This window comes from Tympanuchus pallidicinctus, unplaced genomic scaffold, assembly GCF_026119805.1.
Source record: "Tympanuchus pallidicinctus isolate F22 unplaced genomic scaffold, pur_lepc_1.0 scaffold9, whole genome shotgun sequence".
Lineage (NCBI taxonomy): Eukaryota > Metazoa > Chordata > Aves > Galliformes > Phasianidae > Tympanuchus > Tympanuchus pallidicinctus.
Genome location: NW_026294813.1, coordinates 12,756,104 through 12,769,078, shown reverse-complemented (window position 1 = coordinate 12,769,078; position 12,975 = coordinate 12,756,104). Strand labels below are relative to the sequence as shown.

The 12,975-nt window shown below is 38.4% G+C and overlaps 1 protein-coding gene across 2 annotated transcripts in view; it reads right to left on the bottom strand.

Moving 5' to 3' along the window:
* NADK2 (NAD kinase 2, mitochondrial) overlaps nucleotides 1-12,975 on the bottom strand; it is a 30,344-nt gene that overhangs the window by 3,561 nt on the left and 13,808 nt on the right. Inside the window, exons 5-11 of one of the 2 annotated variants that reach the window (XM_052670507.1) lie at nucleotides 11,938-12,021; nucleotides 7,660-7,796; nucleotides 6,696-6,774; nucleotides 4,468-4,611; nucleotides 2,852-2,907; nucleotides 2,711-2,764; nucleotides 1,945-2,068 (exon numbers count right to left, since the gene is read on the bottom strand). In XM_052670507.1, coding sequence (XP_052526467.1) covers nucleotides 1,945-2,068; nucleotides 2,711-2,764; nucleotides 2,852-2,907; nucleotides 4,468-4,611; nucleotides 6,696-6,774; nucleotides 7,660-7,796; nucleotides 11,938-12,021 — 678 coding nt within the window. The remainder of the gene's footprint in view (nucleotides 1-1,944; nucleotides 2,069-2,710; nucleotides 2,765-2,851; nucleotides 2,908-4,467; nucleotides 4,612-6,695; nucleotides 6,775-7,659; nucleotides 7,797-11,937; nucleotides 12,022-12,975) is intronic. The other variant, XM_052670508.1, reaches the window with a different exon arrangement.

Genomic DNA, 12,975 nt, shown 5'->3' with positions numbered 1-12,975 from the left:
TTTCACAGAAAAGAAGTCTTACATAATTAGCATGATTTCAGTATATTGGCTTTGAAGTTAAATGGAACATGCATTTACAACTAGCAGTATCTCAAATACTTTGGATATTACTGTATTCTGTTGTGCTGTATGAATCGTTGACAGAAAAGATAAAGTCATTTCAAACACAAGGCTGAAGGTCAGAATGCTTGCCACACAACTTCAGTAGTTATGGCAGCAATTTCCTTTTAATAATAAGAGTGTGACCAGTATGTTGTCTGGTTAACAGAAAAATTTTAAGGCAGCTCTTCTACAGCTGGTCCAGACAGAATAAAGCTACTAACCATCTTCTTCACTTATAAGTGAAATTAACATCTGTCAAGATTTCTTCTTTCAAATATACAGCAAATTAGAATGCTCTTTAATATTGTTCTCAGCAATTATTATTATTTATCTTAATATTGCTAGATGGGATCCAGGAGTGATTTCAGAAAAGCTGCAAGACTGCAGTCTTACACAGATGTGCCTGACTGTTCCACAAACAGGCCTTGGTCTAAACATGTTCTGATCTCCAAGATTTAATTGGCAATTACTCCAGTGACTTAAATCTTCATGAAGATCATCTTTCACAAAGATAAAAAAACTTGGAAGGATGGCCCAAATGTCAAGCCAGTCTCTGCCAAGTCTGAAGCCTGGAGGCACATTACCGCGTTTCACTTTAGACAAAGTATCTCAAAAAAGAGAAAGAACAGCAATAGCAAGATTTTTAGCACAGAGAGCAAAAGACAAACCATGAGAGGCAGCAAAAACTAATTCAAGGAAAAAAAAAAAAAAAAAATGGACAGATACCCCTCTCAGAATTATGTAGACATTTTTTACTGCAGGAGAGTTTTTATAGTATATCCTATCCCTGTCGACAGGACAGGAATTGATCTTGTAGCACTTACAGATGAAAATTCAGTTATTTATTTCTATTTTGAACTCTTCTTGTACCATCTCTCTAGGTTTATTCAACCTGGAAACCTCCCAGATCAAAATTACTAAGAAGCAGTAAACATTTAAGACATTATAATTTTACTATGTCATAAAATGCTGCAACACAGCTGTGGCTCAAAAGGAGAATTCAAGTCTCCAAAGTCAGACTCCTTTGTTTTGACATAAAAGGTTGAATTAACATTTGGTTGATATTGACACACTGTATTGTTCTCAGCATAGTTACTCTAAACATACAATAACAGTTGCATATGTTTTTATTTACTTAACTATAGTGAGTTCCATAAAAAGTGCTCAATGTTAAAATGACTAAATTACAGAACAATTTAGTTTGGAAGAGATCTAGGCCACAGCCTTCAACTCAAAGCAGGCCTTACTTCAAAGATAGATTATGCTGCTTTCAGTCTTGCCTTTTCAAGTTTGGACTATTCCAAGAATACTACCAGCAGTCTCTCATCAACCTATTCTACTGCCAGACCATTCTCAGTGAAAAATATTTCCTTATCAGAATTCTATAACATATAGGTCACGACTGTTGCCTCGTACTCTTCTGCTCTGCAGAGTTTTTCTGCTCTATAACTTGAACTGTATTACCCCACTTAGTCTCGTCTTCTTCAGGCTCAACATGACTCCTTCCCATATGTGCCATGTGTTTTAGCCCCATAATACTCTTAGAGACCCATTCCTGAACTCACTCCAGTTTGTCAATGCCTGTCTCATAGTGAGGGCAATGGCATGTGCGCAGAACTGAGCACAGTGTGATTCTTTTATTCTGTAGGACTGTGTGTGGCTCAGATGTTATGAAAGCATAATGCAGCTTGGAAACCTCTTCCTGTTCTTACCAGAACTATACTCAAGCCACTGAAAACACAAACTGGCAGTTGAAACACTTTAAGGAAAACTCCTGTGTTACCTACATACAGAAAATACAGAATGTAGAGATCTTCAGTAGCTGCTACGGTCAACACTTACTTTGAAGAGAAGCCACGCTGCCGACTGCTAGAGAAAACTCTGTTTACAATAGGTTCTCGGATGCTGAAAAACATCTTTGGTTCTTCTGGACTATAAAGCAGGGATTCATTGTAATCATTTGTTACTGTAAATAGAAATCAGCCATTAGTTTTTGTAGATAGAATTTTTCAGAAAAACACATTTGTCCAGGAAAGAACAGCTTCCCTATTTGGAGATATAATATTGAGACTTGCCAGGTGTTTAACAGCCTTCACCTTTCAGGTGATTCTACAAGACCTAAGTTCTATTCCATGACTTACATTCACTAATTTCTTCAACTGAGTAAGTATTTAATGTTTCAAATCTTAGGACAACTGAAATTCTCATGAAGATCTACACATTCTAAAGTCTAAATTACTGCTTTCATTTCAAGTCAGAGGTTTTTCCATCAAATTCGTGTAAATAATATTTCTGAAAAAGATTAAAGAGGAAAAACTTCTTTACCTTGATGGTAATAGAGCACAGGATCAAGCAGACAGGTTGTGCAGTCCCAGTCCCCTTCTCTGGAACAACACAGCTGCATGCTTTCCTATGCAATCTGCTCTACAGAACCTGCACTAGCATGGGAGTTGAACTATGCAATCTGCAGACCTCCCTTCTAACAGCTACAATTCTCTGATTCAGTAACATTGCAAGAGCACTAAAACAGCTGAAGTGGTGCTGAGAATATAAAAATAAACTCGTCAACATTTATGATATCTTAATAAATCTTGCCTTTTTCACTAACCTTTTTGTACTAGTTCTGTGTTCAGTGGCATATTCAAACTTCCATGCTTTTTAGCTGTTGGAACAAGATTAAGAAGAGCACCTATTAGAGAAGAGTATCTTTGTGTGAACTGAGCCAGGTGATGCCAGGCTGTTCACTCACCGATATTAAGAATCTCTTCAACAGCTTGATTTGCTACCTTGTTAATATTATAGGACCTAAACAGAAAAGTAAAAGTCTTGTTTGGTAAGCAATAAAATTAAAGGGAACAAACAAAATCCCCAAGTATCTTGCATACAGATTAAAAGTAGGTTTCAGACAATGGAAAAATTAAGAATGCTGTTAAGCATAGGCGGACAGCAGTTTTCCTCCTGGGACCAGATTCAAAAACTGACTGCTGCCTCTGTGCACAGGTACTATGAACATGGCAGTTGCCTAGTTCTCAGTGGAGCTTACAATTCTCAGTCCAGGTCTTTTGTTATGGCTGTAAAACACCTTAAAATGCAACAGACATCCACATAACACACTACAGAAATGCCATGGGTGTTTTTCCAACAGTATTCCTCTCACTGACTTCCAATCTACAAACCTGAACAAATGCTGAGAAGAAATTGAGATGGATGGTTGTTCTCCCTCCTAACTAGTTAACCTGGCAGCTAAAGAAGTTCTTGGACGTTTAAATTTAAACGCCTTGCATACTGAGGAGCTCTGAAATCTCAACAAGACCCCTAAACCAGACACCAGTTACAGCAAAGAAAACAGGAATCCTGGAATCCTCTGCTGAGATTGCTCAATAGAAAACAGGCAAATGAAATGCATAAGAACAGCTTTTGAACTATATGTTCCCAAAGTACCAAACACTAGGAAAGTTCTCCTAGCAATCTGCCAGTTTCATTCTTGGCAGCCTCCAGGACAAAGTTATGCTGACTGAATACAAGATTCTGAATTACAGTGAATATTTAAGCCCAGTAACCATGGCTACAGCATGAATATTCATTTTTCCAATTTCATTAAAAGCTTCAATTTTAGGTCACCTTAGCTTGCCAGAAAAATCCAGCTTGTACAACCTTAAATGATAAGGATAGCCCATTTCCAAATCTTTCCCACTGTACAGAAAATTAAATTGATCAGATTTGCATGTAACACTATAGATTGTTTAAACTGCTGCTAAGGAAATCTACTCTTTGATTAGTACAGCTCTCCTTGGATATATGCTTCTTCATCTAAGAAGAATATTTTGGAAAAAAAAAAAAAAAAAAAAGGTGCCTTTTCAGTTAAGTTTGAAAGAGACCTGGAAATCCAATAACGAAAAAACAGATGTGCCAGACAACACTTAAGTACAAGTCTTCCCATTGCTATTAAAGCTTCAGTCTTCATAAATGTTTTCTTGAGCTTCTTCATCTAAGCAGTTTAATTTTAACCAACGAGACTACTCCAGAGAAACCCACTGGACAGAGCAGGATCTCTCCCTCAACATTCCCAACCTCTCCTCTCTAGGGGCATACAAACTTCCGAGCAAAATTTCAGGTAAGCTTTTGTCACAATTCCTCAGCTCCTCATCCTTTCAATTCTTCTCACCATATCCATAAGGAAGAAATTCTCCTCTCAAACACCCAAAACAGCTTCATACTATGTCTAACAGTGAGACTATTTAGACATAACTGATACACATTGGTTATTCATAGCTCAACAGTCACAATATGGACAATATGCTTCAGCAAAGTCAGTCTACTTTATCTGAAACAATATTTTGTGTCAAAGCAGCACCATGTACTTACCATGCTTTTGATCCTGTTCCTGTGCATACATTGAGCCCTGAACTCTTCTGCTTTTCCCAAGGACCATCATCAACTGATATCTCATAATAGGAGGCCCTATGAAGCGAGAATTTAAAACTGGGTTTGCAGGACTTAAAGTTCTCCCTGAATAAGACAGAACACACAGCCTTATCAGGCACATAAAAATTTATAGGGGATATTTTCAAATCTGGATGACAATTTCACAGGCTTTGTTGAGTATTTCAATTTGGTGGTCACTTTTCACTCAGTTTTATAGCAGGTGTTATAATGGACAAAAGCAATTTGCAGCATGAAGTTCTAGACAGTTTTCCTTGCAACCACTTTTAATATTCAATTCCATGTGAAGACCTCTGGATCATTTGGCAGTGACTTTGCATATGAGCAGAGTTTGCTGTACTCAGAAATGAAACTGCAAATACATTACCTTTCTTGTATAATTGTTGAATTACTGCATAAATTCTTATGCTGTGACTGGGTCTCAAAATTACAACAGGGAACACTAAAAGTAAATAATAGCATGGCTTCAAGCTGAATTCATGATCACTTCAGTAATTAAAAACCCACTGTGATTCTTCACAGACAGCTTGCTTTTTTTTTTTTTTTTTTTTTTTAAAAAACTGCATTCAGCAGGTTTTTGAGTTTCTCCTCAAGACAAATTCTTCCTAAAACTCAGGTGTTCAAGTCGTGGGGCACAATCATCACTGGTATTATGATGTATCAGAGGATTCATGTAGCACGGTATTATTGATGTATTAGAGGATTCCTCATCTTAGGCCTATCACAACCAATCTCTCTCGACAAGCTTCAGAACTTCCAGTCATATTTAAGAACAGTTGTTGATGCCTAAAAGAAATAGTACGATACAGCCCTCAGATAAATAGATAACCCCTTGGAAACACATCCCTTTCACTGTGTTCACATGACTGAACTTCTTAATAAAAGAAGTTTACTGAGCTTTTAGTGACTGATGTTTTGATTTGGACAAACTAAAAATACAAAGCTTGTAATACTTTCTTGTTTTCTCAACTGACATTTTGAAGATGCACTAGTACTTTGTCTTCTTATGCAGCATTTCAGCCTTAAAAATAAAAATTTATTTGAGCCTTAAAAATTAGACCCATCTGTGTGACATCATTACTGAAAGTCTTCAAGTCCTATTAACACAAGATTTATTACTAGAGATTTGTTCCTACAGGTATTGTGTTCTTCACTGCCTCTCAAAAATACTGAACTAAGAAACAGTGTATTTATGACATTCAGATGTAGAGGGCTATTGTAAAGTGTTGGAAAGCAGCTTTGTGTTCCTCTATCGTTGTACATTAAGTAAACGTTTTAGAATCTTGATAAAATTATATTTGATTAGTAGACAGCAATATATGTATCTGTTTGAGACTAATTCCTTCTGCCAGTCTGAGGCTGCAGTCCAGATGGAAGATAAAGCACTCATGGAACATTTATACTGTTTCCAGCAGCAATCACAGTGTCCCAGGCACTGTACAAACACAAGAAGATGTTACACACTAAAGTTTAAAAAAAAATACAGAATAAAAGGATATAAAATACAAGTAAAAGTTTGGTGAAGCACTGACTGAGGATCATGTTTTAACTCCTTCCTCAAAGCCCCATTCATATTCCCCATATCCTTCTTGTTATTGTTTGACTAACAGAAATGCATTTATCTTCAGATAGGACAGTCAAGAAGGTACATCGCATAATGCAGTACCATTATGTGATACAAACTGTCTTCTTAGAACAAGGACATTTTCCTGCAATAACAAGGCTTCAGCCAAATGCAGGGCTTCTAAATACAGAGGCAGGGAAAGAAGTTATTATTAGTATTTCAGTTTGGTCATGCTAGGCTAATGAAGAGTAAACAATTCAAAGTCATCTTCTGAAATCTTCAGTTCACGGTAAAGACAGTAACTGAAAGTATATGATTAGATAATAGCTAGCTAAGAAAGTAACAGACAAGAACAGAGGAGAGAATGGCCAAACTGGAGAATAGAAAAACAGATGCTTACAGCACTGCACTTTGCACTTAATTTCTGAATACACGCTTCATAACCAGCAGCAATCCAACCTACTGGATTCTAGATTGATGCTAGAGCAGAAATTTGACAGCAAAGACATCGTAAGTGATTGCCCACTACAGAGTTATGAAAAGAAATGAAGCCATTGCAACAACAACAAAAAAAAATTACACATACCTGGATGAAAGAGATTCCCCAATGAAGACTTCATTGAGTGCTCTTACTGGTAAAAGATGTGGACCAGAAACATCAGATCCTGCAGATATTGAAAAGAATCATGTTAAATCATGGCTCCAAAGCCTAGATTTTCAAAAACAATCCATGATTCATTGGAAGACACACTTTACTGCCCATGTTTGCATTTAGATGTTGGTTCTCAATGCCCAATTTTCATTTCAAGGACTTTTTCACCAGTTTAGTCTGTACCTAGTTATTGTCCTTTAGTGGAAAGTACAAGTAGTTGAACCAAGGTCAGAAAACCAATGCCACACGTTTTCAGACACTGCTTTGCCTGAGAACCAATGGGCAACCAGACTGATTATCTCCTTTTCTAGTCACTGACAGCGACTTAATAAATATTTTAGATTAAGTTCTAAGAATTAGAAGTTACATCAAAGGTAGTTTAAAGGAATTAATGAGTATTTCATAATGAACAGGATTTCTCAGTGAAGAAATACAGGACTGGATAAATGAGGCTCTTGAATTCTCAGTCCAGCATAAAGAAAACAATGGAAGGTGTTTGATGACCAAAGAATTACCCAAGAAGACATTGTCACTTGTCTTTTTTCATCTGCTTGCACACAGAGTGACAGCTTATTTTTCAATTGTGAGGTAATCTACCTCAAATGTAGTAGAAGTGTATGCAGAGACACTTTCAGTGTGGACCTGATAAATTCATGGTAAACTGTTCCTATGGTAACCCCAAGTAATCCTAAGAGAAACCACTTAACAAACATAGAAGACGATCATACTCCCATCTAAAAAACCCAGAGCCTGAACCTTGAGCTAACAAGTATCACCACTTCCCACTTTTCAAACACAGTGACCACACTTCAAATATTTCAGTTCTTACAAATCTATGCCTCCTATTCAAAGTTATCATAGCAAAGTGATTACATTCTTGTCACAGACTTTAACCTACTTTGATCCTGGAATCTTTCATTTATATGAGCTCTGCTGTGTTGTTCTTGGCTCAGCTGCTGTTCATGTAAATCTACAGGGACAGGGTTAATACCAGTTCCTTCCAGATACAGTCGGATTCTTTGTCGCCACTGCCACCTTAGGGAAGGGAAAAGTTTTTATCAGTATCCAAAATACTCATTACAGAATTAGCTAAGATCAGAGAGTCTTGAAGATACAAGGGTTGTACCCGTTCATTCACAAAGCAGAGCATCTTACAATTAAAGGCTAAATACAAGGTCACATTACAAGTTTTATAGCTTCCATATCACTTATCTACTTATGAAGTTAATCATATCAAAATGTTAATACTTTACCCTCACCAAATTGCCAGCTAATGTTTTTTCTATGCGTAAAATAAGATGACACTGACCAAAATATATCTTCAGAAGTTACATTATGCAGAATCACGCAGAATCACAGGTGTCAGAAAGGACCTTGAGATCATTAAGCCCAACCCCCTGCTAAAGCAAATACCCTACAATAGATCACAGAGGTAGGCATCCAGACAGGTCTTAAGTATCTACCATACAAGAAGACTCCACAGCCTCTCTGGGCAGCCTGCTCCAGTGTTCCATCACCCTTCCCAAAAAGAAGTTCTTCCACAAGTTTGTATGGAACTTCCTATGTACAAGTTTCAGGCCTTTGCTCCTTGTTCTATTGCTACACACCACCGAGAAGATTCTGACCTGATGCATTTGTCTCCCATCTCCCTTTAGATACTTACAAACATTTATCAGATCCCCTCTGACTTCTTTTCCCCAGGGTGAACAGACCCAGGTTACTCAGTCTTTCCTCATATGGGAAATGCTCCAAGGCCTCAAACATTTTTTGTGGCCCTCTGCTGGACTCCTGCTAGAAGATCCCTGTCTTTTTCGACTGGGGAGCCTAGAACTGGACACAGTATTCTGGCCATGCTCATTTTAATCCACCCCAGGATCCCACCAGGCTTTGTGGCCCTAAGGGCACACTACTGGCTCATGGCCAACCTGTTGTCCACCAGGACCCCCAGGTCCTTCTCTGTAGGGCTCCTCTCTTAATTAGTACTGATGCATGTGGTTATTCCTCCCCAGGTGCAAGACCTTACACACTTGCTTTCATTAAACCTCATCAAGTTTCTTCCAGCCAATCCAAACAGAAAGACTACTTTCAATTAAGAAAGAAAAAAAATTATAGAACTGGACTATTACGTCCCTATTCTGAGATCCTGTTACACTGTTTACTGTCACAAAACAAAGATAGTCTGATATAGCTTGTTCTTTATAAATCAATTGGATTGGTTGTTACATGGAACAAGGCAAATGCTAACAGATTTCTTCAAATAAAGTGACTTCCACATAGTTCAAGGATAAGGATTAAAAAAAAAAAAAATCCTCTCTTTCCAGTCTCCAACATATATACATCACCATCCTAATAGAACTCTGAGCCATCAGAAGTTCTTTCAGGCAAGTTGATCCAGGTATCCACCTAGCACAAAATTTCCTTCCAAATGAGTGTAGGGATGTGTATGGGAACTGCTGAGTCACGGCCTGAACTTCTGATTGATCACTGAGGCGAGCCATGAGTCAGCGAGAGGAGCACAGCTGAAGGCAATTCACCTGTGCTGCCGGAAGGGGTGGAGCCTGGCTGCACCCCTCCTAGACCTATTGAAGAGCTGCCTACCAGACGGGAAGGATCTCTTCTGGAGATCACCTCTCTTGGTGTCTTCTGGTGAGCTCAGCTGAAGGGTAAGCTCTTCCACTTATTCTCTTTTTGTGATCGTTGTCTACTTTGTCTAACTCTTGATTGTATTGTGATTATAACATCTTGGTATCTATTGATTATACAGGATGCCATTCAGAGGGACCTCAACAGGCTTGAAAGGTGGGCCTGGCTGAACCTGATGAGGTTCTACACAGCAAAGTGCAAGGTTTTGCACTTGGGCCAGAGGAATGCCAGGCATCCATATAGACTGGAAGGAGCAGTTCTGGAGAGCAGCCCTGCAGAGAAGGACGTGGGGGTCCTGATGGATGAAAAACTGAACATGAGCCAGCAGTGTGCTCTTGCAGCTCAGAAAGGTATCTGGGCTCCGTCAGAAGAGGGGTGGCCAGCAGGGACAGGGAGGTGATTGTCCTGCTCTACTCTGCTCTTGTGAGGCCCTATCTGGAATACTGTGTCCAGGTCTAGGGCCCCCAGTACAAGAAAGAGAGAGAGAGGGTCCAGAGGAGAGCCACAAAGATGATCAGGGGACTGGAGCACCTTCCCTGTGAAGACAGGCTGAGGGAGCTGGGCTTGTTCAGCCTGGAGAAAAGAAGGCTGCAGGGTGACCTCTTTGCAGCTTTTCAGTACCTAAAGGGAGCCTACAAACAGGAGGGGAATCAACTCTTTGAAAGGGTAGATAACACCAGGACAAGGGGAAATGGTTTTAAGTTGAGGGAGGGAAGATTGAGGTTGGATGTCAGGGGAAGTTCTTTACAGAGAGAGTGGTGAGGTGCTGGAACAGGCTGCCCAGAGAGGCTGTGGATGCCCTGTCCCTGGAGGTGTTCAAGGCCAGGTTGGATGGGGCCTGGGGCAGCCTGGTCTTGTATTAAATGTGGAAGTTGGTGGCCCTGCCTGTGGCAGGGGGGTAGAAGATTCGTGATTCATGATCCTTGAAGTCCCTTCCAACCCTGGCCATTCTGTGATCCTGTGATTCCTTATGCTTAAATAAATCAGAGAACAACCACTCAAGTCCTTGCTTAGGAATATCAGTTTTCAAACTTAATCTGAAGCAATAATCAGAAAGATATTTTGTGTTTTGCCCTGATGAGGCTTTAGTCCTGTTAGAGCAACAACAGGAGCAAAACAATGAAAATTTCAAGATGGCATCCAATAAAATGTTACAAGTGGCTAGAGTAGCAAGGGACTTTAACAGCTTTAACAAAACTACTTACCAAGATGGAAAGTTAAAGAGCTTCTGCTTTCTAAGCCTGAGGACATTTGATTTGAAAGGTATCTTTTCATTTAGTAACAACTTCTGAAACTCCTTTAGTTAGGTATAATCAAACCTGATGGCTATATTCACCTCATTCTAGAATTTTTCATGGCACAAATGCAAGAATGCTTCAAGCTACAAATTAAGCATTCTAAAAGTACAACAAAAAATAACTGCAATATATTATAATGTGAACGACTTGCTTCTGTTTGATTGCTTGCCATCACAGAATTATTTCTGGAATGTTAACACACTACATGTCACAGTGTGGCCTGGTTCAGTCTAGTTCAGTGATAAGGGGGTGAAGGGACCCACAGACCCACACCCTGGAAAAGGAAGCAGAGGGAGGGAAGGAAAAAAAAAAAAAAAAAAAAGGTAGGGAGATGGGCCTAACAGGGAAAACAGTGGCAACAAGCTAAGAGGAAAAACAAACTTTGTTTTCTAAATATAACAGTGGAATGTGAGATAATATAATACAGTAGGATTGGAATTGAAACTAATAAATCAAATAAAGAGTTTCCAAAACTGAAGCCCTTACTCTAATGCTGTAGGCAAGACGGCTAAGGAGCAAAGAGGGCAATCCGGCAATTGACAGTGCACTGAGTGATGCTTTGATGTGGAATACCAATCAAAAATCATAAAACCAGGACACCACAGAACCATGTCTTTTGTTTTAAATAGGAGACTGTAAAAAACTGTACCCTAGTTTGTCCTTTAAAATTCAAATTGCTTCCTCCTTAGTTCAAGTGAGTTTAATTATTTTGAGAATATATAGTATTGAAAGCATCGAGCAACCTTTATGATAGAGAAAAGCTTTCCCTAAGACTACTCAAGTAACAAAATTTAAGTCACTGTACCTTAATCAGCAAAACCATCTACATCAAACTGACCACTTCCTAACCATGTAGGCTTCATCAGCTTCTATTAGCATCACCAGGCACTGTACTATGTAAAATTGTACACTGTAGAATGCTCCTAAGTGTTGAAATATATTAAGCAAACACATCCGTCATTCACTAAGTCAGAAAAGAAAATCAATTGGTGAAGGTCATACCAAATGCCTTTTTTTCCAGGAACCAGCAGCCAACTTTATCCTTTACAGTCCAGCACCACTCTGAACCACACGTTTTTCAATACAGTAAACATTTACACAGAATTAACAATTTGAACCATTACAATTTTACTAAGCATCGCTTCTTCCTTACAGATCACACATTATTAAGCATTATCCAAACAATGTACTGTAAAACACACAAACAAAACAAAACAAAAATCAGCAAATCATACCTGAACTCACCACGATAAAGCTTCTGTAGTGCTTCAGGAAATGAGTGTGTATACCTCACAGGCAAGCACAGGTGACCCTCTGATCTGGAAGCAAAAGAGAATAAAGGCACTGGAAAATGATAGTATACCAATATCTGATGCCTTTAAAAAAAAAAAAAAAAAAAAAAAAAGCTTTTTGTTACACAAAGCAAAGCTAGACTTTTTACTTTTACAAGCCCATAGTATTAAAAGTACATCAGCAACCACACCCATCTTCCACCTCCTGTAGCATACACAAGAGGTGAGGATCTTATTTCCATATTTCTCCTAACAATGGGCTGCTCAGCTAGCAATCCTGCAATAATGTATACATTCCAAGAGTTCTTGTCACTGCAGTTCTAGGCAAGGAATTTAAAGTTAAAAACTTTGCCAGTTAGGAACAATATTGAACACAAGTTGGTGATACAAGACAGGCAGGTGACAGGCCTAAGATCAAATGAACAGCACATCCAAGCCAGAAAGCTAAACACTGTTTCATGAGTGATACTTGATAACTTGAAGCAAATTATTTGAACCCTGTTACTTAGACTTGATACTGTAGAAAATATGTTAACAGATTAGAAAAATGTTTAAGAGAAACAAGGTATGGAGATTATTACAGTATTTTATCACTGCTTTCTTATCTATCTACTATTATTATATATTTAATATTATATTATTATAATATTAATTTTAATATTATTATTATATTAATATAATTAATATTATTACTATTAAATTGGTTATACCAGAAGCAAAAATCTAAATCTTAGTGAATTCTGAGTTTTTATCTGCCACCCATTTGAAGGTTATTCCCACTGAGCAGTACCAATACACTGGATCCACCTGCCCAAAGCAATCTTACTGCTAGGTGGAGTTTATAGAGGACAACTAAATGCCAGTAAGTGGTTGAGAAGGCAACATCTTCCAAGGATGCTTCCCTTTAAGTAAGTATTCAGGTACCACATTGAGTTGCTTTTGTTATCTAAGTCTCCTTTCCGTTCAGTACTCTATACCACA